The following is a 25,791-nucleotide window of genomic DNA, read 5'->3' as shown; positions in this document are numbered from 1 at the left end:
GATTGGATGCTTCGGCTTGCCCGTTGGCTTGAGCATAGTATGGAGATGATCGGATCAGCTTAATCCCCATGTCATCGCAGAACTTTCTGAATTCTTTAGAGACAAAAACCGAACCTCCATCGGTCGTGATGGTTTGGGGAATCCCGAACCTATGAATGATGTGTTCTTCGACAAACTGGATAACGTCCTCCGATTTTACCTTCTTCATAGGAACGGCCTCCACCCATTTGGTGAAGTAATCTGTAATGGCCAGAATCCACTCGTGGTTTTTGCTCGACGGAGGATGGATTTTGCCGATCATAACCATGCCCCAACCTCGAAATGGCCAAGGCTTGATGATGGGGTTCATCGCTGATGCGGGTACCATTTGAATTTTTCCAAACATCTGACACGCTTGGCATCCCTTGTAGTACTTGAAGCAATCCTCAAGCATGGTGGGCCAATAAAACCCTGATCGCCTAATTAGCCACTTCATCTTGTGAGCCGATTGGTGAGTTCCACAGGCGCCTTCATGCACCTCATGTAAGAGCCGATTAGACTCGCTTGGTCCCGAGCATTTGAGTAGTAACCCTTCCAACGTCCTGTAGAACATGTCATCTCCTATAAGGACATACTTCATAGCCTTGTATCTTATCCGTTTAGGTGCCCCCCGAGCCGAATCCTTCAAATAATTGAAGATATCGGCTCTCCAGTCATCCTGTTCCAGGAACTGCACCTGAACTTCTGATCCGTCTGGTATGTCCTTGTATCCTGACACCATTTGTGCGAGATTGTTGGCGTCGGTATTCTGAGACCTTGGGACCCAATTGAAATTAATGTACCGAAAATGTGTCATCAGCTCACGACATTCCATCCAATATGGGAAAAGTGACTCACTCTCGCACTTGTATTCGTCCGTGAGTTGGGAGATCACCAACTTCGAGTCTCCAAAAAGCTCCACCGCCTCTGCCCCGGCTTCCAAAAGCAACTCCATTCCCTTGCGTACTGCCTCATACTCAGCAACATTGTTGGTGCACGGGATAGATAGCCTGATGGCGAAAGAATATGTTGCCCCCGAGGCGACACGAGCGAGAATGCCGATGCCACAACCATCGTCACAAGCCGATCCATCGAAAAACATAGCCCATGCTCGTACAGATAGTGCTGCTATATTAGTATTAATCCGTTCAGCTATAAGATCGGCCAACGCTTGTCCCTTGACTGCTTTCGCGGGCTGATACCGAAGATCGAACTCCGACAACGCAAACATCCACTGACCAAGTCGGCCTTTCAAAACAGGGGCCGACAGCATGTGCTTGACGACGTCTGACTTGCATACGACGATGATCTCTGCCGTCAAAAGGATATGATGGAGCTTGGTGCAGGTGAAGAACAGGCAGAGACATAGCTTCTCGACCTCAGGATACCGTGTCTCCGCGTCCAACATCCTTCTGCTGAGGTAGAAGACGACCTTTTCAACACCCTCATAGAGTTGCACCACCACTGTGGCGATGGACGTGTCAGCTACTGATAAGTAGATATAGAATGGCCTGTCTTGTTGGGGTGGAACTAGCACAAGCGGTGTTGTCAGATACCGCTTAATCTCGTCAAACGCATGCTGCTGTTCTGCCCCCCAGTGAAACTCGTCATCAGATTTAATTTTCACCAACGCTATGAATGGCTCGATTCGTCCTGATAGGTTAGAGATGAATCGTCGGACGAAGTTGATCTTGCCGATAAGACGTTGGAGCTCCTTCTTCGTGGTAGGCGGCTGCATGGTACGCACTGCCTCTTGACTTTTCAGGACGATCTCAATTCCCCTTTCGTGAACCAGAAAACCTAGGAACTGACCGGCCGTCACACCAAAAGCACACTTCTTTGGATTCATTCTCAGTCCGAACTTCCGAGTTCGGTCTAGGATGCGTCACAAATCATCCAAGTGCCCCTCCGTGGAGACAGATTTGACCACCACTTCATCGATGTAGATTTCCACCAACTTGCCGATCAGATCGTGAAATATATAATTCATGGCTCTTTGGTATGTCGCACCAGCATTCTTCAACCCAAAGGTCATGACCACATATTCAAACAAGCCTACTGACCCTGGCACTCTGAATGCGGTCTTGTGTATATCTTCTGGAGCCATGAAAATTTGGTTATAGCCAGCGTTGCCATCCATGAAGCTCAACACCTTGTGGCTAGCAGCTGCATTGATCAACGTTTCTGCCACAGGCATCGGATACTCATCTTTCGGAGTGGCTCTGTTGAGATCTCGGAAATCTATGGCCACACGCCATCGGCCGTCCTTCTTCTCTACAGGTACGATACTGGAGATCCATTCAGCATACCTGCATGGCCTGATGAACCCGGTGGCCAACATCTTCTCGATCTCTTTCTTGACCTCTTCCAGAATTTTGGCCTTCATCTGACGTGCTCGTTGTTGGAACGGCCGAAATCCTTTCTTAAGGGGGAGCCGATGTTCAATGATGCTCCTGTCTAACCCAGGCATCTCCGTGTAATCCCATGCAAAGCAATCTGGGTACTCTTTTAACAGAGCTATCATCTGACTCCTAAGATGTGGATCTAACTTCTTGCTGATAAAAGTTGGTCGCGGCTTATCCCCAGGACCGATGTCGACTTCTTCTAGCTCATCAGCCGATGTAAACCCATACCCTAGCTTTCCGTCACCTGTGAGGTCGACACCGAATACAGGGAGAACGTGTGGTAAGGATAACACGGGCCGATTGCTGGAATCGGCCTTCATCTTGATTGTAACCAGGATTTTTTGGAAGTGTCGGAGCCGATCGCATGGAACGGCTTCCTCCTTGTCCTCGCTATGAGAGCAGCTGCCCTCGTCAGGGTGGTGTCCAGGTTCTACCATGTTGATGTTGAACTGGCAATCACTAGGGTCACCACCGATCTTGTAGACGACGTATGCCGGTGAACTCGGCACTTCGGTGCTGCCAACGCGAATGGCAGCGGTGGTCGGGACTCGGAGTGGCATCTCTCCTTGGTGAGTCCCTAGAGCTGGTCCTGACGGAGAGTATCGATGCCTCATGATTTCCTAGATCACCCGAAGAGCGACACGCTCCAAAGTGTTCACCGGGCTCTCGGAATGGCGGTGCGGCGAATGAGCTACCATGAAGTTAATCTCCCGATGCGGAGACCTGGTGCGTTCTTCTGACGGGGCGGACAGGTCCACTCCATCGAGCGCGCCTTCAGGTGAGAACCCCTTCCACCTGATGCCGTGTGAGCGGGTTCTATGGAACGAGCCGATGAGGTCGGCTTCGAGGATTGCTTTGACCTCATCAAACTTCTTCTTGAGCTCCTCGGTCAGATCCTCGTACGTGACTGGAGTGCCTTCCGCCATCTCAGATGTAGATGGCGATGCGGTTGATGTCGAAGATTGTCCCACCGGGCGTGCCAGAATGTGTTGCGGTCAGAAACCCACCGGCGAGCAGCGACGGGCAACACGATGAGAGCCGGGAGGCTTCCAAGACTGCGGGCTGGCCCCTGGTCCCTCCGAGCGACGGCCCGCAAAGACTCGGCACGCACATCCGATGCTTGGTGCAAGGGCGTGCCACCTGATCTATACCTGATCAGGAAGGTGATGGATGTGCCTCGCTTAGTTTCCTGCATGGCATACACGTAAACATTAAATACGAGCCTCGATCGGCTCTCAGGTTGTCCTGTGAATCAGCTCAAGGAGCCGATCCACCCATGATTCGTACGAGGTGTACGATCAGATGGTGGTCCTGCTTGATCAAAATAAAGCTAAAACGACCTACTACGATTTAGGGTTTTCACCACATAATCGGAACATCCTACTCGTGATTGAGCCCGGCGGCCACGCACGGTGATCGTAAACCGACCCTAGACAAGGCCTAAAAACCAACATGGAGTTGATCCCCGGAACATCCTTGTCTAGGGCTAGCAAACTACACCCTACGCGCCACTTGGATCCTTCAACCCGTTTGTAAGGCCTAACTATGCAGATATTAAACTAATCCTTGAAGAACAAGGAGCAATCATAACGGATCGGATCTACTAAATAACGATCAAGCGGGATGCCGCCCCTACACCTAAGATAGGTGTAAGGGCGGCTAGACGTCTAAGGGTTGCATGGACTAAAGCATGTGATGCGATGAAAACAATGCTAACCCTAACACATCTATGATAACTACGTTACTCGCCATCAACAAGGCTTCAGTACGAGCAACGCATGAACAGCGAATAAACGTGTGCTGCCTAGATCGCAAGATGCGATCTAGGCAGCATGATGCTTACCCGGAAGAAAACCCTCGAGACAAGGGAGTTGGCGATGCGCCTAGATTGGTTTGTGGTGAACGTGATTGTTGTTTATTCCATAAACCCTAGATACATATTTATAGTCCGCAGACTTTCTAACGTGGGAATAATCCCAACCGTGCACGAGCCAAATTCTATCTAACCGACACGTATCCTACTATATTTACAGATACACGGGTAAACTAGCCCAAACTTTGTATACAAGGCCGATTCATGTATTTCTTCCATGTATATTCTTCAAGCCCATCTTTAATCGCGGCCCACCTCTGATCCTGTCAAATTCTGGTGATAACAGCCCCATACTCGTGTATAACAAATTTGGAGGCAATGTTTAGCTATCTACACCTTCTCTTTTTTTACACCATCCGGCTCTAAATAGTTGTCGCGGGTTTTGGCAAAATGTAGGGTAAAACTTGTGACAAGTGTATATAGGGCCGGAGGGAGTATTACTTTTGTATGTAAGCTTGATTTTCACATTTGCTAAGCTGTATTGTCACGTGTACCTCGAGGCTAACTATGGTCAGGATTAAAGTGGAGACATGTGATGACTGATCATTTGCAATAATTAATCGAACCTGCATCTAAGAAAGTTTAACCTCCAAGACACTAAAAACAGAGAACGCTGATACTAGCAGCACACCTACGCACTCTGATCTGAGCCTTAAGGCCTTGGCTTGTGCATGTGGGGCAATTTTGGAACTTCAGAATGAGTTGCTTGATGGCAGAATTATTGACGAAGCAGTTGAAAAAGAGCGCCCCTGTCTAACGGGATTGCCTAACAACCCAGCCAGCCAGCAGCTCCATCTCAACACCCGTCCTCTACTCTTTTTTTTGAGAAACACAGTACAAACGCAGACGCTCACATACACGCGCATACACTCACCCCTATGAACGCACACACGCACACCCTACCCCTATGAGCATCTCCGGAAGACTTAGCCGGCGGATTGGATCTTGAAATTAACGAAGTCGCCACAAGCGCCTCGCTGTCGAGGGGACGTCGCCTTCACTGAATGAATATTCCGCCTTTATGAGACATACAGATGTCAAACCTAGGGTTTGAACTCTGGTGGGCTGGGGATACAACCATCCTCCTAACCACCCAACCTCAGGTTGGTTCTCACCCGTCCTCTACTCTGCTCTCGAAACCACTTTCTTTTTTCAAGATCCCTACACACGTCCCATCCTGCTGCTATATAAACCACCCCCAATGCCCGACTCATCTCACCACCACCCAAAGCAACAGCCAAGCTAGCAGCTCCTCCTCTCGTCACTTGCAACTTAGTGCAGGGCAAAGCAGTGTAGTTTCTCCTTAGACAACCTTAGATCCATGGCTACTTCCATGGGTTGTCTGCTGGTGCTCTGCCTCGTGTCTCCCCTCCTCCTCGCCGGCACCGTCCGCGGCAACCCGTGGTACGGCGGCGGCGGCCTCTTCCCGCAGTTCTACGATCACTCGTGCCCCAAGGCCAAGGAGATCGTGCAGTCCATCGTGGCCCAGGCCGTGGCCAGAGAGACAAGGATGGCGGCGTCCCTCGTCAGGCTGCATTTCCATGACTGCTTCGTCAAGGTACTATCTACTCTGCTTCCTCTCTCCGCTGTAGCGTTCTCTTCTTTACATGCAACGACGATGCTTGCTGAACATACCCACTCCATGCAATGCGCCGCAGCAAATATCTTACTTTAGCACAATAGTATTTTCATTTTGTTTGGTAGCCTTTGGATGTTCGAACACATATAATTAAATTAAATGTGCAAAGCTTTTACCTTTAAACTTTTGTTATAATTGCATCTAGCAATCGCAAAAGGTGTCGCTAGGAGCATGGAAGAGAATCTGTAGTTTTTAGGCTAACTGTTTACCAGTGATGAGATAGCCCACCTACATTTCCCATGCATGTGAGCATCACTTTATTTTGTCTGGGTGGCATGATCTCGACTTCTCGAGTCACTAGTACCATGATTGTTTAATCCAGATGCTCAAATGATGTTGCTATCCATGCAACATACGTTGTCAACTCAAAGTCTCATACGCACGTGCCTAATCGTATATGCTCTATTTCCTCCATGCTCCTAGCCTAATCTAATCTTCCTTTTCTCACATCCTAATTCCTCTCTGATTGTTGTATGATGCAGGGGTGCGACGCGTCCGTGCTGCTGGACAACAGCACCACCATTGTCAGTGAGAAGGACTCCAACCCCAACAAGAACTCTCTCAGAGGATTCGAGGTCGTCGACCAGATCAAGGCCGCCCTCGAGGCCGCCTGCCCTGGCACCGTCTCCTGCGCCGACATCCTCGCCCTCGCCGCCCGTGACTCCACCATCCTCGTACGATCACTAACAGTCCAATACCACCATAGTTTCCTATCTAGCGCGAGCTATCTGAACACAATGCAGCCAGAGTATTCATGTTTTTACTTTGTAAATGATTAACCTGCAGGTTGGCGGCCCGTACTGGGACGTGCCGCTCGGCCGGAGGGACTCGCTTGGCGCCAGCATCCAGGGCTCCAACAACGGTATCCCGGCCCCCAACAACACCCTTCCCACCATCATCACCAAGTTCAAGCGCCTCGGCCTCAACGTCGTCGACGTCGTCGCCCTCTCCGGCGGCCACACCATCGGCCTGTCCAGGTGCACCAGCTTCAGGCAGAGGTTGTACAACCAGTCCGGCAACGGCCTCGCCGACAACACGCTCGACGTCTCCTACGCGGCGCAGCTCAGGCAGGGATGCCCACGGTCCGGCGGCGACAACAACCTCTTCCCGCTCGACGTCGTCACCTCCACCAAGTTCGACAACTACTATTTCAAGAACATCCTCGCCGGCAGGGGCCTGCTCAGCTCCGACGAGGTCCTGCTCACCAAGAGCGCCGAGACGGCGGCGCTCGTCAAGGCCTACGCCGACGACGTGCACCTCTTCTTCCAGCACTTCGCGCAGTCCATGGTGAACATGGGCAACATCATGCCGCTCACCGGGTCAAAGGGGGAGATCAGGAAGAACTGCAGGAGGCTCAACAACTTCCACTGATCGGTTACTCACAAATGCTAGCTGCTATATTTGTGTGCTCAGTTAATTTTACATGGACCTTGTGTGTCGCTTTTTTTTTCCTTTTTCAATAAACAAGTGTGATTGTGCTTAATCTTGAGCCTCGGGGAATTGAAGTACGTGGAGTAGTGGTATATATTCATGGGCATGGAAGTTGGCTATTCGTTTATCTCCTGGTTAGTGACAATGGACGTGCACTTCGCTCCATCAAACCGCCCACGGAGATGGAAAAAATTCAAGCACATTTATCATCTTCGTTGGCTCCATTTTTATTTACTTCACGTGTTTATGTGTTTACTTAAAGTCAGATTTTACAAAGTTTGACCAAAATTGTATGAAAAAAATCAATATGCATAATACTTGATACATATTATATGAAAATATAGTTTATGACGATTATCCTTGAATATACACAGAGCTTCTCACTCATATTATATTTTAAATGTTAAAACAGTTGGGTAAATATTTGATCAAAGATAACAAAGCTAGATTCTAAATCTAAAAGCCGCAAAAAAAAAGAAACAGAGGGAGTTGTACTTTTGTACATAGTACTAGGTTAATTATGAGTTCGTTCTTTTGGTTCGTTTGGTAGGTAACATCTGGCTAGTGGCTGCACTGTAGTACAGCATCCAGCCGGCCTTTCTAGGTCAAGGTAGCAATGCTAGCGCTCAGATGCGCGTGTATGGTGGGTGAATCATGAGCAACCACACAGTGGATATACCCATCTCTGTCAGAAGGAAGGGCCACTTCATTGATCGATCGAATCAACGTAGAGATACAACCGCAAAAGAGCTCAGTCCCGGTCTTTTCAACTGAACATCATCTTTCTAAAAGATGCAAATAGCTAGCAAACTCATTACACGCTTGCTCAATCATTCCATGCACCTCCGGAACAAAGGGATGTGCCGAACTGGTTTGTAACTTTTCAACTGAACTCTTCTTTTTTATTTACGAAAACATACTCATTGTTCATCAATGAAAATGAAACAAAATAACGAAAGAGCTAACAAAATAGAAAAAAAAAAAGCAGGAGTGAAATGTTCTCCTCCAGTGCGACTATGAAGGCGATCTAGGGCTGCCACAATCAAATGCCATGTATCCGCCACTTTTGGCCAGAAATCGACGGGCGCACACCTCCTCTGTTTGTCATGCTCCGGCAGAGGGAGAAGGCAGGGATCTCGGACCTGCGCTCGGTGTTGTAGTTAGGTCCATGAAGTTTGAGCTTGATCAACCGACAAAAACATTATGGTGGGTATGACCATGCTTTTCGGAGCAAGAAAAAAGATTCCTCTTCTCGTTGTCCACCTTATCGGTGGTGATCTCGCTGGTAGTCTTGAGGACGGCAGATTGCTTCCCCGTCGTTGTATCAAGTTTTGATGTCACAAGTTTGATGTCATGAGATTCATATCGATTCAAGGGTTCAATGGCGACGAACTTAGGCTCTATGCATGTGTTGGCCCTTGGAGGCACGTCCTTAGGCCGAGGCAGATGTACGAAAACTTCATGTTTCTCATCAACAAAGTCAGGCCTGCTCAGGTAAGGGTACGGCGACAATGGCACGTTGGTGGCTCATTTTGACGGCGGAGTGGTTGTTTAGGTGGTTCAAGAACCTATATGTAATTTTTATTATATCTTGGGCGCATTATACCTCTTGTAAACTTCTATAATAGATTTTTGATCCTTCTCGCAAAAATAATAATATGAAAATCAACCGAACTTTACATACAACCATTTAACTCAAAAAAACCTTTTGGACGAAATTAATCTCAACACAATGTAATTTACTTTACAAGCCATTTATATAATGTTTCTACAAAGCATGCATCTAATTAAATGGCTCGGTTAAAGATGGCCTGTTCTAGCGCCAACAGCTAGCAGATGAGTATTACTCCGTATGAGCCTTGACCTCTAAAGATGAATGAAGATCAACATGAACAAATAGCTAGGTCCCATATGATTGATGTGCAGTCATCAATCTCAAGGTCAAGTGCAGATTTATCTAGATTCCATGTACAACAACTAGTTGCCGACTGGCAGGTGAAAAGTCCGTACAATATAATAACTACAGACACATCCAGATGGAAGCAGATGAATCGAGGATTCGTTAGAGTTGGTACACTAGCTATGCTGCACTAGCCTGCCATTGTATTTTTTGTAGTTGTACTGTTGTAGTTCTAACCCCATTGGCGTTCATTATTGGAACTTCTAACAAAAACGTACTTTGCCTTCTTGAAAAATCTGTATCATGGGAAATTTGATTGTGATTAGTACATTTGTTTTATGTGGAGCAGATAGATAAATAAGCGTAGGAGTACTATGATATGTTAACAAAATCATATATATACCTACTGACATATTTATGTGCTACTAAAGAGTCAAAGACGCATCCATGGCTAGCTAGGAGTAGATTCGATTTGATTTACTAACAGAGATCATTTCGGTTTACACGGCACCACGGTGGCACCACATTTGTACACTGCCAGTTTAGGCGAAAAAAAAGTACACTACCGGGTCTTTATCCTTCTTTGTTCTGCGTGATTTTTTTTTTTTTGTTGTTGCCTACAGCACAGCTAGAAAGCAGTCTAGTTTAATCTCAAAAGCATTTGAAGGTAGCCTGAAACTTTTAATCGGAAAAGGAAGCATGACTCATTGCTAAAGGGATATTACTCAAGTAATGGAATAAAATATAAAATCTCCCACATCTACAACATACATTGCTCAATCATTTCGTTTGTATAGCCAGTGGCTAACTGGCTATGATAAGAAACAAAGAAGCTACCCGCGAAGGACCCAACGACACCCAAAGCGTGTTAAGTCATCATATTGAATTCTTGCCACGATGTGATAGATTTGATGATCAATGTACGAAAGTAGAGCGTGAAAAAACACATGAACAACTGTATTCCTATAAAAGGCAGCTTCCTAGCTATAGCTTGGTGAATTATTTGTGTTTATGGATCTAACTGTACTATTGTATAGTACTCAGAGTTATAACTTTGCGCATTCAGACCAGTAACTAATCAAGTTGATTGGAAACAAGTTTGCCAAAACAAAGTGTGACTAACCTCTATTCCAAGATGTGGAATAAGCGGAATAACAGTATCATATTCTTAAGAATGTCCTTTCTTTTTCTCCAGCATGTATTTTTTTATTCTAATTTATGTTTACTTTTGTGAAATTTAACGTTGCATACAAGGTACGCAGCCATGGTATCAAATGTTCACACAACACATTGCATAAAGTGCTATTTTGAAGCACATCACTCCCTTCTCGGTCCAGCCAACAACACTCCACAAAAGGGAAGATAGAGCATGGACAAAAACAAATTTTAACCATGTCTTGGAAGCTAAGGACCTTCTCTAATCGTCAATAAAGCAGTGATCAACTTGGCTCCTTCCAGAATCCACTATTATTATATCGATGGTCTGCAACAATGTATCACATTTGTAGGCTTCTATGCCAATGTATCTCATTAAATGCTTGCCCTTTTCATAACACAATCAAAAGTCTTCTATGCTACATCAAGAATAGAGTAAGTGTAACATCAAGAAGGAAAAGGTTAGATTGGACCTATTAAAACTCTTCAGTTACATAGGGAAGCCAAACAAAATATTGAGGAAAAAAAAACTAGGGTAGTTGAGAAGAGCTTTGCTTAATAATTTATTCTCTCAACAAAAGATCGCTTAAGCAGATTGTGTTTGGTAAACTGAAGATCAGTACAATACATTAAGGCGCTCTCTAATCATGTCACTTAGTTGCAAAGTCCTTTATTCTGGGAACAAGTTGTAAGAAATCATTGCCTGATTATTTTCAGTTTGATTTGAAAATTTGTATTGGTTAACTTCTAAGAAATGTGTGGGCCTATTCAAACTATTTGCTTTCTTCTTCTACAGTAAGTCAGTAAGTAGGACCTGGTATGCTGTTAAGTCTTAAGAGATGGTTATAGGAGGACAATGGTGAAAGAGGAAACATGAAACAATCATGAATCAGGATCATCCTAACGCAGCAGAAGTCAAATGAGCAGGTAGTTACATCCCAACAACTACATGTGAGAACACTAGAGAATACTGGTTGAACCAAGTATTTATGTTAGTGGAAAGTACAAAAATACATGAAACGCATAAATAACAGGAGTCATCAAAGATTCTATAAAAGAGCCATGAAAATGAAAAACACAGCTGGATTATCCAGCTGATATATGGGGTTGAGGAGAAATCTTGTGTTTTAAACAGTGGCGCGGTGTAAAGCTCAATACAAACTTGAAAACTACAAGCTCACTTTAATATGAAATTTTTTTATGATCATTCTACCTATGTATATTGAACTAGGACATGAATTTGCATAAAGATTACAATAGTACTAGGTCTCTGGTGTAACAATATCCGTGATCAACAATAACGGTTCCCATGCATACACTTAGCATGAACATACCTGCAAGTCATATGCAAGTCTCTGAGACTCTCTGTGGCACGCTGTTGTTTTCTTCAAGAAACGGTCACTGATGCGCAGAACTGCAGAAGAATAAGGCAGCTGGGCCCGTGACAAAGCCTTGGAACAGTTGAAAGTACTTCCAGCTCCAGGAACCTGCTCCAGACATGAATGTAGGCCATGCAAGCACCTAACGCAGAATCATCACGCATCCCGTGTCCTCCAAAGTTGGTACAATATCGCACATCTCCTTTGACCCGATCAGCATCGACCGCACGTGTGTTAGTTAGTGAGATAAGCACCAGCTGTAGCAGAAGGCAGCATGCTTACAAACGTTCTCTGGCCTGCCCATTAGATGAACCATCCAAAAGCTTCAGTAAGGTAGGAAAGGTAACCTAATTTGGTATGATTCTACAACAATACACAACAATAATGTGGGGGTAAAGATCTTAGACATTCCCCAAAAAAAAAAATCTTAGACAATACCCTTCGTCCAAAACCTGTATTCTACTTAAGGCTGCTGTAGCCAGCGTACTTTTATCCCCAAAGGCGTGGGACACGAATCCCTGTTCCTATGATCACCAACAATAAGAAAACCTCCATAATACTTGTGCTAGCGTTAATTAATACCATCCGACCTGTAACAACTCTTGTGTATAACAAAAGTAGCAGTATTAATTAGGAAGCAAACCTTTCACTTTTGGTTACGCCTTCTTCTGTACTTTGGTAGCTTGGTTTCACATACGATATATGTTGTATACTTGTATTGCCATGTGTTTTTAGGGTTGTTGTATTGCCATGTGTCGGGCTAGTTCCTACAGACTTCTTAAGTGTTAGGGCGGGTCTACAGCCTACTGTGATGGAAAACGTTAAAGTGGGACATGTGGTTGATCTATTGTTAGAAAGTGCCTGCCTTATAAAAGTAGTTCAAACCAATCAGTGTAGCATCTATATACACAAGGGGGTTAAATAACATGATCACAAAAAGTGATTAATTCACAAACTATGGTCTATGGATATGTTTGTTGAAGGCATTGTGGTGTACAGTGGACACCGCAGTTACCATAACTTCCTTCTCTTATCAGTGTTTCATGCTTGCAATTTGGAAGAAATTTCAGAGGAATGGCTGTTAGCTCTAAGATGTTTCATCAGAGTTACAGTGTACACTTTACTTTAGCTTCTCAGTATAATATATACTGATATTAAACTTGTCTGAGAAATGTTTCAATCTACACTTGTTTACCAAAGCTTAATCTTGTAGTAGCTTCACACTAGAAATGATGACCGAAATGAGACATTAAGACATACCACGGTTTTGAAGAAAAACAGATGATTTGAACCTTTGGAGTTGCTTGATAGAAGAATTAATGGCCAAGCAGTTGAAAACAGTGCCTGGTAGCTCGCTTATTATATACGCATTGTCTAACAACCCAGCTGCCATACTGCAGAGTCCTCTCCTGGAAACCACCCTTCTTTCCATCTCCTACACTACAAGTGCCCCATCCTCCTACTATATAAAGCACCTCATCCCCATATCTGACCACCCACAAGAAGAGTAGAAGCAAACAGCCAGCAACTATCTTCTACTTGTAACGAAGTGCAGCAAACAAATTACTTACATGGCTAGTTCCATGGGTTGCTTGCTGGTACTCTGCCTTGCCTGTCCACTCCTCCTTGCAGGCACCGTTCGTGCCAACCCATGGTATAGCTTGTTCCCACAGTTCTACGACCACTCGTGCCCGAAGGCCAAGGAAATTGTGCAGTCCATCGTGGCACAGGCTGTTGCCCAAGAGACCAGGATGGCAGCATCCTTGGTCAGGCTGCATTTCCATGACTGCTTTGTCAAGGTTTCTGCTTCCTCTTTGCTGCAGTATTATTTACATGTTTCTACAACAATATATTGATGCTTGCTGAAGATAGTTCCTGTAATGTAAGACAGCAAATTACATATCTATGACTAATATGATAGATGTGCATTTTATTCGTTAACTTCAGTTCAAACGCGCCCAGAAAAAAAACAGTTCAAATGCTTAAACTCAATGTGCAAAGTGCTCAGTTTTAAACTTTTGCTATACTTGTCCTTAGCATTGAAAATTGTGTCCTGAGGAACATGGAAGAATCTTTCTAGATATTTTTGAAGTTTTTACCAACTATAAGATATCCTACCTACAATGTACACACTACTTATTGTCTCGGTGACATGATCGAGTCTGTAACATGAGTGCTTTTTTTCCCAAATAAATTGGTGATTGCCTCATTTAAGTGCACAATAATTGAGACTCACTAAGCAATGCACATCCTTCACTCGATGCATGTACCTGGTCAATCGACACTACAGTTTTGCTGCATGTGTCCAATCCACCCAATCGACATTACAGTTTCACATTCCTAGTCATTTACCATCCTGTTCTGACATCTTCTTTATTTCTGTGTATAGGGGTGTGATGCATCCGTGCTACTGGACAACAGCAGCAGCATAGTCAGTGAGAAGGGGTCCAACCCCAATATGAACTCCCTCCGGGGATTCGAGGTCGTCGACCAGATCAAGGTCGCCCTTGAGACAGCTTGCCCCGGCACGGTCTCCTGTGCCGACATCCTCGCACTCGCCGCCCGCGACTCCACTGTCCTCGTATGTGTTCATCATAACTCTGTTCCTAACTAGCACGAGCTAAATAATGTAGCATTATGTGTGATTCTTCTGGACCCAAATTAATGTCCAGGTTGGTGGCCCTTACTGGGATGTGCCGCTCGGCCGGAGGGACTCTCTGGGCGCAAGCATCCAGGGCTCCAACAATGACATCCCTGCCCCCAACAACACCCTACCCACCATCATCACCAAGTTCAAGCGTCTCGGCCTCAATGTCGTCGATGTTGTCGCCCTCTCAGGTGGCCACACCATTGGCTTGTCCCGGTGCACCAGCTTCCGGCAGAGGCTGTACAACCAGTCAGGTAACGGCCTAGCCGACAGCACACTGGATGTGTCCTACGCTGCGCAGCTGAGACAAGGGTGCCCACGCTCCGGTGGCGACGACAACCTCTTCCCGCTCGACGTTGTCACCTCGACCAAGTTCGATAACTTCTATTTCAAGAACATCCTGGCCGGCAGGGGCCTTCTCAGCTCCGATGAGATCCTACTCACCAAGAGCGCCGAAACGGCGGCGCTCGTCAAGGCATATGCAGACGACGTGCACCTCTTCTTCCAGCACTTTGCACAGTCGATGGTGAACATGGGCAACATCATGCCGCTGACCGGGTCACAGGGGGAGATCAGGAAGAACTGCAGGAGGCTCAACAACTATCACTGAGTTACTGAATGTGCTCTGTGCTAAATTGTGTGTGGAGTTGGCGCCAAGTTTTATCTGAATAAGCAAGTGTGGTTGTAATTTCCAATTTTTCTTGATCATTTATGTTCTGTAAACTGCATTGAGAAATGTTTATGTACAAGAAATTCATATAAGATGAGTCCACCTGGTTTCTTTAGAGGTTGTTGTTTTACATAACTTACCAAGTCTGACTCCCAAGTTCCAGCACATGGTAGAGTGTTCGTAGTCAGGCCTGTTCGTAGTACTCCAGCCGAACTTCCTCTGACATATATTTCCTGTCAAAAGACCAAAAGTTAGTTTTTACAAGATACCTACAAGTGACGAAAACCCAATCTTGTGCCTCCAAAAATATCTCGGGCTATAATGGAACCAGTCGACGGCACATTGGGGTGTACTAGTGCACTAGGCCTTTATTTCAACATTCAAAATTTCTGAGAAATTTGGAAAAAAAAATCCAAACTGGTAAAAATGTATATACCATGTCACATAATTTAATATCGAAATTCAACACACAACTCAAGAAACAAAAAAAGACATTCCACTGTAAATAGTACAGGATGACCCTATTCACTTCACATTTTGATACTATTCACAGCATGTTGGTCTTTTTATTTATCAAGTCAAATTCAGAATTGAAATTATGTACGTAGCATGAAAGATTTTTTTAAAAAAAAATAACGATTTTTAATGTATATTTTGGGAGCGAGTGTGCTAGTACACCTCAAAGGTGCTATTGCATAATATATGCCTCCGGAAAAAAAAAAGATTGCATCATGGCATCTATAACTCACAGGGGCTAAGCTCAACACCAGTGTAAATTATGTAAAAAATTGACACCTGACTTGTGAATAGTGGAATACCTATACATACCAAAAGCAGGAACCTATTTCTGATTTTCTATAAAGTGTTCTTGGAAGATAATGTGTGTACAGAAAAATCCAAAAGTTCAAAGAAAACAGTGTCAGAACAAACTATCTGAAATTTCAGTGAGAAGAACTTCAATATACTTAGAAAATCTTGCTCACAATCGCTTAATAACCCGCACAGAGGAGAGCAAAACGAAGGAGACAGATTGTGCCGAACTGTACAAGTGGACCAGCCCTTGGGGAGGTTTGTAGGGAATGGCAGAAGTCACTGATTGACAGTTGCACATGCAGAGAGAGGGATTTATTGGCAGACTCTGTGCTTCAAGAAGTCACTCGTTAGCTGAAAGCAACCAACTCACAATCCAGGGAAGCTAGGAACAAACATCTGAAGTCCAGTCCACTACAGATCCTCCATACCAGCTCATGTCTCCAAGAGAACACGATCTCGCTCAGCCAATCACCTTCTCGTCTCCTCGTCTTAATCCATTCCCGGCGCTCCTCTGCCAACGCCGCCAATGTGACCTTCTCCTCTAAAGCAACCCTCCTCCAGTGCAACAGTTGCTGCACCGATCAAAATAATTCACTTCTGTGGCATTCAAGCTCTAAGACCAGTAGATCAGAGTTCCCCATACCAACGCTAGTGCTGACCCAAACTAAAATAATCATTGCTATTATTTTTTCTGATGGTACTGCACAATCTCCGTCGACTACGGTCAGCCGTCCCCTCATCTCTGGAGACCGGAGCGTGTGATCCGCCAGGTCCTCGTCTCTGGCAACCGGAGGGCACGGATCCGGCTTGTCCCTCATCTCTTCCGTGTCACCTGACTCCAGCTAGACCTGGTGTGGCGACATCTCTGCGTTCGTCTGTGTGCGGCGACATCTCTCCAAGTGTGTTCATCTACGTGCCTAGCAGCTGCCAGCGAAGGATGGCGGCGAACTTCTGTTTCCAGACATGGGCCATGTATTTTTCTTTTTGGACTGAGATAAAGTGACAAAACTACCCTTTTCTACAATGTGGTGGATTAGTTCCTCTAATCACAACCATTAGTTTGCTTCAATTTTCATGCAAAAAAACTGCCAGAAAGCATAGAAGAACTCCTCTTATTCCTTTACAGTTCTCAAAAGGATGTGCAGGTTTCTTCATTAACATTTTTTTAAATCCTGTTTGTTTCAAATCTTTCAGTTCCCAGATAGTTGTGGGCTGATCTCACCCAATTGAATCAAAAGTACATGTTCTGTTTGAAAGATTAAAGCTCACTTAAATAAATGGGCGGATAAGATCCAAGTATAGGAAAAAAAAAGGGTAATTTGATTCAGTTCATATGTATAAGGTGTTAGTTTGAGATGGTTCGCCGGGAATTAATGTGAAGGGGGACTGGCAACTTTTCCATGTATTAAACAATTTGTATGTGCAGCCAGATTTAGTGCATTATTATTACAGTATCTACAATTCAAAAGGAACTTAGATTTGGAATGTAGATAGAGAGTAAAAATAACAACACTATTACAGCAACAAAGAGCATGTAGTAAAAATAATTACCTGCAGGTCCATTGCTCTTACAGCTTTTCTGTTTGCACCCTCCCTTTTCTTACCGCACAACCCTGGTAGCTGCTGGTTCACTACCCTCAGTTGATCTGATTTGTCACTTAAGTGTATTCCTGCATGATGAAGTTGCACTGGTTTGCTCTTTTCTCATGCCCTGCTCAGTCTAAGGCATATCCTGATATTCAAAATTTTGAACCATATTGGAAAACATATGCAAAACCAAATGAACAATGTGGATGGGAAAATGAAAGATGAATACCATGTGTTCACCACATCAGCAGAGGCCCTCTCTAACTGTTGGAACCTGTGGACAGTCAGGGCTCTCAATTCATTTGGTCTTTATTGCTGGGGTGAATGAAAGAAAGAAAGAGCAGTCAGATCATCAACGGTATATGTGTTTGTGTAGTTTATTTTTGCTACAAGTGATAGATGGTGTGACGTGTTACAGTTTTACATCTTTGTGAACCCTTCTGTTGCTAACTCCAAGATGGTCAATAATGTTGACAAATGTTCTCTTCACCTACAAAATACAAAATAGATATAGTACAAGTCTCAATTGTGCATCACCATCAGTTATAACTACAAGAAAATTGCGTACTTACAAGAGATGTGTTTATGGATGGTGATACCATGGGCCAGAAGAAATTCCCTATCAAATTGTACTGCTTACCAAACATATCCCGAATTCCGAATCATTGCTTCAATTGCCTTATTGGCCTCGAGAAGCTCCCCTTTCGAGCATAGTGAAGCAATAGCAGGATAATATGTGTCAAAGTCGTCATAAAAAGACTTCCCTAACAAATTAGCATTGTCAATATCAGTATCATCACTTGATATGCACAAATTATCAATTCTCTCTGTCATGGGCTGCAATGTGCTTTCAGAACTTCCATCAAGGCCATTACCAGAAACATCAAAAGCAACTGAATTTAAAACTTGGTCTGAATCGGTTCTGGGATCGCATGCATCATCAATTTTCTTCGGCTTCTTGAGGTGAGCAAGCATATTACAATTATGAGAATCTGAAGAGGATACAGACATGAGTCTCACTTCACTGAGGATAGTTACAACCTCATCAATCCTTCCTTCCTCGCATGCGGAAGACAGAAGACCAACTAAAGAGTCGGTCTGGACCTCATCTCCAGCGATGTTTATTAGCTCCACAACTTGTTTGCACTGAAACATCTCCCTCAGGATGCCCCTGGATTCTTCAATCCTTCCTTTTGCATAGAGTCCTTTTACAAGGCTCATGAAACCAACAAAATCTGGGACCATCTCCTTACAATGATATTCATTGAAGAAGCTTAATGCAGCTTCAGTGTCACCTTTCAGACAGTGCCCGCTGATAACTGCACCAAGCGTAAAAGCATCTGGAAGTAGAAAAGGTTCCTCGAAATGAGACAAAAGCTCAAGTGCCTTTTCAGTTAACCCATAGTTACAGTAACCACTTATCAGCAGGTTGTAAACATGGGTAGTGGGTCTGATACCATTGTTGGACATTTTCTGAAAAAATTTATATGCATCATCCAAGAAACCCTCTCTGCACAAAGCGCCTATAAGTATAGCATACGTGATCATCGTTGGAACAATGTTGCTTCTTTCTAAGTAGTCAAAGAGCCTGAATGCTTCGGTAAAGCATCCATGCTGGCACAAACCACTGAGAACTGAGTTATGAATGATAATGGTTGGATGAAACCCCTCTTTTTTCATGCTTCCACAGACGTCTAACGCCATTTCAAGATTACCACCTCTACAAAGGCCTTCCACTACTATGGAATACATGGCTAGATCCACCGGAAAACCACTTTGTTGAGCTTCCTTCAGGAAGTTATATGCATCCAGTATTTCACCTTCTTTCTTAAGTGCATAGACAGCTCCCCTTAGAACACTGACAGGAACACCGCCATTGTTCATGTAACTTGAAAACCGAATAGCCTCACCAACACCCTTCTTGCTGAGGTGACAAGACAGCATATTAATCACTCTAGGTTCGTGCAGGCCATGAATCTTAATGAACTCACTCAACAATGGTTGTATGACCTGTTCATTTCCATTTCGGAGTAAGCTCTTGAGTAGCTTGTAGAATGTTTTGCTAGATACAGCAAAGAATTGTGTTCTGATTATCTTGTAGACATCCAATGCTGCTTGACAACAATCCCTGGTGCTTAAGAAACTACAAGCGTAACTGCAAACCGATGAAAACAAGTCCATATCTAATTCACCCACCTTACCAATGAAATTCAGCACACCTTCTTCACCACCTTCTTTAAAGTTTGCATGAATCAACTTTATGTAAGTACAAGAATCAGGCCTTAGTTTTTTATGAATAAGATCATAAAAGATTTGCTCAGCAATGATGACCCTTCCTGCATTGCATAGTGCTCCAATCAGGCCATTGTGAACAACAGTACTGGAGAATGATGTTTCTTTGTTGTACTCATCAAACAACCCAACTGCCCTATCAAATTCTCCATGTTTACACAGCATGTCTATGATCGTATGATAGGTGACGGTATTAGGGCTTAAGCCCATATCACGCATTCTGTGAAACAAGCTGCAAGCATCATCCACCTTCTTGATCATAAATAATGCTTTGATAAGTACATTGCACGTGACAACATCAAGTGCAATCCCGCTACTCTCAAGCCTATCCTGTATTTCCATAACACCAGTTGTATCCTCTTCCATAATGTAACCATGTAACAGTGTGCTGTATGTGAAATTATCACCAGTAACAGCTTCAGAGATTTCAACAGCCTTGGTAGTCTCACCAGCCTTACATAAGCCGTTTATCACAGAATTGTATGTCACAGTCCCAACTTTTATCCCCTTGCCCTCCATCTCTCCAAGCAAAGAGAAAGCCTTATCCAAATCTCCCTTTTTGCACAATCCATCGATCAAAATCGAATATACATACTCGTCCACCACTACACATGTTTGTTCCAGTTTCCTCACCACGGAAAAGGCATCTTCCAACCTGTTCCTCTTGCAGAAACCACCAACAAGAGAGGTATAAGTGATCAAATTCGGTTTAGTACCCATTCGCTCCATCTCATCTAAAAACCCCATCACTTTCTCCACACTGCCTTCTCTGCACATCCCATCAATAACACAAGTGTAATTAACCACATCAGCTGCAATGCCCTTCTCTAACATCATACGATGCTCCCGGAGCCCTTCTATCAGCCGGCCACTCCTCATGTATCCATGGACTAAGCTGCTGTAGAACACTTCATCACCCACCATCCCCTTCCGTTCCATTTCCCTTACCAGCTCTGCCACCTCGCCAATCCTCCCCTCCCTCCCGAGCAAACTGACAACAGCAGTCAGCGTCACCAGGCCTGGCTCAAACCCGCTGACCTCCTTCCTCACCCTGTCGTAGAACTCCAACCCAGCCTCAGCCTTTCCAGCATTGGAGAAACCAGAAACGATCACGCTGCAAACACCATCGTCCACCTGACACCCTCTCGCGGTCATTGTATCGAACACCTTGACCGCCCCGGCCATGTCCCCGCGGGCACAGAGCTCCGACACCATCGCACGGTACGTGGACGGAGACGGCACGGCTCCGTGGTCGTCTACGCTAGCGGCGAGCAGCTCCAGCGCGTGGCGCGGGTCCCCATGCGCAGCGCAGGCTCGGCGGAGCAGCGCGTCCCAGAGGCGAGACGCGGAGGAGGCCGGCCCGGCGAGCGCGAGACGCCGAGAGGCGTCGCGGGGGCGGGAGGAGTCCAGCAGCGCGCAGGCGGCGAGGAGGTGGGTGCGCGGGGTGGGGCGGAGGGAGTTGGCGAGCGCCTGGCGGGCGAGGGTGCCGACGAGACGGTGCCTGCGGCGGCGGAGGAGCGCCGCGAGGAGCCGGTCCACGTGGCGCGCGGTGATCGCGCGGCCAAGCTTGATGAGCGTGGGCAGCAGCGGCCGCGGAGGGGGTTCGCCGCCGGGGAAGCCCATGGCGAGCGGCGGGCGGCGGGCGGCGGGCGGCTGCTGCCGCGGTTGGAGTGTGAGTGGAACGTTCGAAGTGCCGCCGCTCCTTGCCACCGCCACCGCCGGGCCCTCACTTGCATCTGAATCGCCTGGTATGGGACTGGGCGTTCAATAACTCGGCCCATGGGGCCTGCTGGTTTCGTCGCACCGGCGACCCAGATAGCGACCCCGATAGTAATTTGGGGGCTGGGGAAAATGGGCTTGCATCGGCACGCCCCAAACAGCGCCAGTCAATTTTCGAGCTCAATAAAATCGCCGGTAACCCCGTGTCGACCCCTTGACCAAGGGCGTAAATCGGGCGCGCCGGCGCCTCGCGGAACAACGGTTTTCGCGGGTGGGGACGCCTTGTCAGGAACAGGACGCGGTGCGGGGTTCGCATCGGCCGCGACGCGGGAAGGTTGATCGTCGGCGTTTAATGGTCTGTCGCGCGCAAACCGAAGCGGCCACGAGGGCAGCGACTGACCACGCGGCGTCCAGTCGCGTACGTCGTCGTTAATGCGGGCAGCTGTGGCCGCTATATAGTACGCACGCCATCCACCACCGCGGTGCTATCCTCTCATCTCAACCACCGCCGCCGGCGCCATTCTCTCCACCTCAAAATGTCGCGTCGTCTGAAGACGACGTACTCAATGCTGGGCCTCAACGGCCGTGCGCTGCCACCACCACCACCGCAGCCGGAGCCGGAGCCCGACGCGGACAACAGCTCCGACGACGACGTAGACCTAAGGTGCGCGGTGTGGCGCGAGGCCTACTATGCCGATGCGGAAGCTGAGGCGGCGGAGGAGGCGGCACAGTGGGGTGAGCAGCCGCAGGCACCCCCCGACCCGGAGCAGGCGGCGATCCTGACGTCGTTGAACGCGGAGCAGCGGGAGTTCATCAACGACGCTAATCTCGAGCACGCCCTCGATATCTCGCGCCAGCGAGCGGCCACGGAGGAGGCGGGACGCCTACTGCTCGCCTCCCTCAACGCCCATCGCCACTACGACGTGTTTGCCCGCGAGCAAGCGAGGCGCGCCGACAACGAGCAAAGGCGGGAAGCACGGGGACGGCGCCGCCGGCAAGCTCCTGCGACGCCAGCCGCCATGCGCGAAGGAAGGGCCCAGAGGTGGGCATGGATGGAGGCGGCAAAGGCGAAGAACAACGACGAGGTAGGCCCGTCGCGCGCCCCGTAGTAGATTGATTAAGTTCACATTTTTAAAATCGGTTTTTAAATGTCGTTTGAATTTCGTTTTGTATCAATTCGACGTACTTTTGTTCGTATGAATTTCGTTTAAATTCGGTGTTTAAATGTCAATTTAAATTTAAATTCTATCGGGGCCGCGTGTTTGGGGGCGCCGGTGTGGGAACCGCTCCCCCAAATAGAGGATGCAGTGTCGGCGCCCTTGCCGGCGCCTATTTGGGGGCTACCGGTGGAGATGCTCTTACGGTTGGAACGAGTCTAGGGATTTTAGCGACGGACACCATCTCGACACCCCGATCTTGAAGTGGCTAGCCTCAAGACCTTCCGCTTGATCTTTCAGGTTACCATCGGTGTCGGGACCTCCACTTCCTTTTGATTTGACCTTTGGATTGGAGACTCTACCCTTCAAGATCGCTTTCCCAACATCTTCCCTCACTCTACTCAGATTCATATAAATGTGGCCATAGCTATGATGTCCCACTTCCGCGGTACTCTTGGACCGCGCCTTTCGCAGGCCGCTGAGGCCGACCTTCGTGACCTTGCAAATCAGTTTAGTTCGGTGTCCCTGCGTCATGATGTACCTGATGTTCGTTCTAGCCGCCTCACTAACAACAAGTTCTCGAACAAAAGTTTCTACTCCAACTCTTTCAGGCATCTGCAGATCGATGAAGTGGCGGACAAGGTTTGGAGGAGCGTTGCTCTCCTCAAGTGCAATATTTTCTGTTGGCTCACCAGGAAGAAGCGCCTTCCCACAAATGAACGACGGTTGAGACACCATCTCAGCCCCACGGTTGCATGCCTCTCATGCAACCAAGATAAAGACATGTATCACCTGCTCTTTCTATGCCCCCGGGCCCATGAAGTTGGGAGCTTTTTCTACTCCGACTTCGCTGCCAGATACTTTTCTCGCCTCTCGGACCTGTGGACTTTTCAATGCCAGAGCTTCGAGGAAGCCACCATTACCACGGCCATTCTATGGGATGTCTGGAAATGCAGAAACGCACGGACCTTCAATGGAGATGATGAAGACATAGCTTAGTCTCCCCTAGGTGCATCGAGGATATTAGGTTGTGGGCTCAGCGATTGTTATCACCAGAATTTGACCGGATCAGAGGTGGGCCGCGATTAGGATGGGCTTGAAGGGTATACACGGAAGATATACATGAATCGGCCTTGTGTACAAAGTTTGGGCTAGTTTGCCCGTGTATCTGTAAATATAGTAGGATACGTGTCGGTTAGATAGAACTTGGCTCGTGCACGGTTGGGATTATTCCCACGTTAGAAAGTCTACGGACTATAAATATGTATCTAGGGTTATTGAGAAAAACAACAATCACGTTCATCACAAACCAATCTAGGCGCATCGCCAACCCCTTTGTTTTGAGGGTTTCTTCCGGGTAAGCATCATGCTGCCAAGATCGCATCTTGCGATCTAGGCAGTAACGTTTATTCGTTGTTCATGCGTTGCTCGTGCTGAAGCCTTGTTGATGGCGAGCAGCTGTTGACTGCCAAAACCCACCGGCGGGCAGCGGCCTTGTCAACACCGTAGAGCCGGGAAGAGCCTAGAGCTGCGGCTGGCTGAGACCCCTCCGAGCGACGGCCCGCAATGCTCTTCTGGTCACACGCGGCGATGCGAAGTGCAAGGGCGTGCCACCGACCTATACCCGGTCGGGGAAGGTGATGAGGATGCCTCGCTTAGTTTCCTGCAGGGCATACATGTAAACGTTAAATACGAGCCTCGATCGGCTCTCCGGTTATCCTGTGAATCGGCTCAAAGAGCCGATCCACCCATGATCCGTACGGGGTGCACGAATACTTGGTGGTCCTGCTTGATCAAGATGAAGCTAATGAGATCTACGACGATTTAGGGTTTTCACCGCATAATCGGATCATCCTACTCCAGGTTGGGCCTTGCGGCCACGCACGGTGCTCGTAAGCCGATCCTAAACAAGGCCAAAAAACCAACATGAAGTTGATCCTAGGAACATCCCGTTTAGGACTTGCGAACGCCACCCTACGTGCCACTGGATCCTCCCCCTTTGTAAGGCCTAACTATTGCGGATATTAAACTAATCCTTGTAGAACAAGGAGCAATCGTAACGGATCAGATCTACTAAATAATGATCAAGCGGGGTGCCGCCCCCACGCCTGAGACAGGCGTGAGGGCGGCTAGATATGCAAGGGTTGCACTACGTAAGCATGCTTAAACGAAGAACAGTGCTAACCCTAACACATCTAATGATAACTACGTTGCTCGCCATCAAAAGCGCTTCGATACGAGCAACGCATGAACAACGTGGGGCTTGTGCTTGCCTAGATCGCAAGATGCGATCTAGGCAGCATGTCGCTTACCCGATAGAAACCCTCGAGACGAAGGAGTTGGCGATGCGCCGAGATTGGTTTGTTTTGGGGTTGAACGTGAGTTGTTGTTTATTCCATAAACCCTAGGTACATATTTATAGTCCAGGGGACTTTCTAATGTGGGCGTGCACTAAACCGTGCACGAGTAAGATTCTATCTCTAAACTAAAATACGATCTAATATGTTACAGATACACGGGCAATTAAGCCCAACTTGGTATAAAAGGCCGATTCATGTAATTCTCCACGTATATTTCCTTAAGCCCATCTTGACTGCGGCCCACCTCCGACTCGGTCAAATCTTGGTGATAACACATGCCCCCCTGGTTTTGGAAATAACATTTCCAAAATCATTATGCTTTCCCTTCGAAGGGTCATGTCGTGGCAGAAGCGAGCCGTTGCGAGCATCCGTCATCATTATGCCCTGTCTTCTCGGCTTCTCTAAAAATTCAGACAGCTTTAGCATCGATCCCTTGGAAGGCTGTAATGGCATTAAACCTTCACCAAATTTCTCATTATTTAACCGTGCCGATCGGTTAGCTCTCTCTATCCTCTATTCCATCCCAGCTATCGGCACCAAAAAACCCTCTCCTCCTGTAGCAATGTCTTCCTCTTCCTCTTCCTTCTCAAAACTCTTCCCCCAATCTTCGCCGAAGAAGAAGAACGAGGACAGCCTCCACCCCGCAATGAATCCCTTCTCCTCCGACAAGGAGGAGAAAGAAGGAGAAGCGACAAAGGCCAAGGCCTCCCCTTCCGCCCGGCTCCCGCCGAAGAAGCGCCCCGCAT

General features: G+C 46.8%; 3 protein-coding genes across 3 annotated transcripts; 2 read left to right on the top strand and 1 right to left on the bottom strand.

Annotated features, from left to right (window-relative positions):
• Window positions 1-5,617: 5,617 nt before the first annotated feature.
• LOC124667348 (peroxidase 72-like) lies at window positions 5,618-7,306 on the top strand. The gene is made up of 3 exons (XM_047204641.1): window positions 5,618-5,854; window positions 6,418-6,609; window positions 6,722-7,306. Exons 1-3 carry the CDS (start codon window positions 5,618-5,620, stop codon window positions 7,304-7,306), a joined length of 1,014 nt encoding a protein of 337 aa, XP_047060597.1.
• A 4,233-nt stretch (window positions 7,307-11,539) lies between these two features.
• LOC124663794 (pentatricopeptide repeat-containing protein At5g57250, mitochondrial) lies at window positions 11,540-21,432 on the bottom strand. The gene is made up of 7 exons (XM_047201455.1): window positions 18,090-21,432; window positions 17,927-18,007; window positions 17,747-17,832; window positions 17,482-17,662; window positions 15,258-15,350; window positions 13,372-13,675; window positions 11,540-12,096 (listed from the first exon to the last, which is right to left on the bottom strand). Exon 1 carries the CDS (start codon window positions 21,430-21,432, stop codon window positions 18,154-18,156), a length of 3,279 nt encoding a protein of 1,092 aa, XP_047057411.1. The 3' UTR covers window positions 11,540-12,096; window positions 13,372-13,675; window positions 15,258-15,350; window positions 17,482-17,662; window positions 17,747-17,832; window positions 17,927-18,007; window positions 18,090-18,153.
• LOC124666807 (peroxidase 72-like) lies at window positions 13,363-15,057 on the top strand. Its single transcript, XM_047204135.1, has 3 exons — window positions 13,363-13,599; window positions 14,190-14,381; window positions 14,473-15,057. Exons 1-3 carry the CDS (start codon window positions 13,372-13,374, stop codon window positions 15,055-15,057), a joined length of 1,005 nt encoding a protein of 334 aa, XP_047060091.1. The 5' UTR covers window positions 13,363-13,371.
• Window positions 21,433-25,791: the final 4,359 nt, after the last annotated feature.

Source organism: Lolium rigidum, chromosome 6 (genome assembly GCF_022539505.1).
Source record: "Lolium rigidum isolate FL_2022 chromosome 6, APGP_CSIRO_Lrig_0.1, whole genome shotgun sequence".
Classification (NCBI taxonomy): Eukaryota; Viridiplantae; Streptophyta; class Magnoliopsida; order Poales; family Poaceae; genus Lolium; species Lolium rigidum.
Note: the sequence above shows the minus strand (reverse complement) of the source record. Positions and strands in the feature narration are given on the sequence as shown.

Coding starts and splice junctions, on each gene's coding strand:
- LOC124663794 (XM_047201455.1), bottom strand. CDS start 21,432: ATGGGCTTCCCCGGCGGCGAACCCCCTCCGCGGCCGCTGCTGCCCACG.
- LOC124666807 (XM_047204135.1), top strand. CDS start 13,372: ATGGCTAGTTCCATGGGTTGCTTGCTGGTACTCTGCCTTGCCTGTCCA. Junction 13,600..14,189: donor TCCATGACTGCTTTGTCAAG/GTTTCTGCTTCC, acceptor TTCTGTGTATAG/GGGTGTGATGCATCCGTGCT. Junction 14,382..14,472: donor CCCGCGACTCCACTGTCCTC/GTATGTGTTCAT, acceptor ATTAATGTCCAG/GTTGGTGGCCCTTACTGGGA.
- LOC124667348 (XM_047204641.1), top strand. CDS start 5,618: ATGGCTACTTCCATGGGTTGTCTGCTGGTGCTCTGCCTCGTGTCTCCC. Junction 5,855..6,417: donor TCCATGACTGCTTCGTCAAG/GTACTATCTACT, acceptor TGTATGATGCAG/GGGTGCGACGCGTCCGTGCT. Junction 6,610..6,721: donor CCCGTGACTCCACCATCCTC/GTACGATCACTA, acceptor ATTAACCTGCAG/GTTGGCGGCCCGTACTGGGA.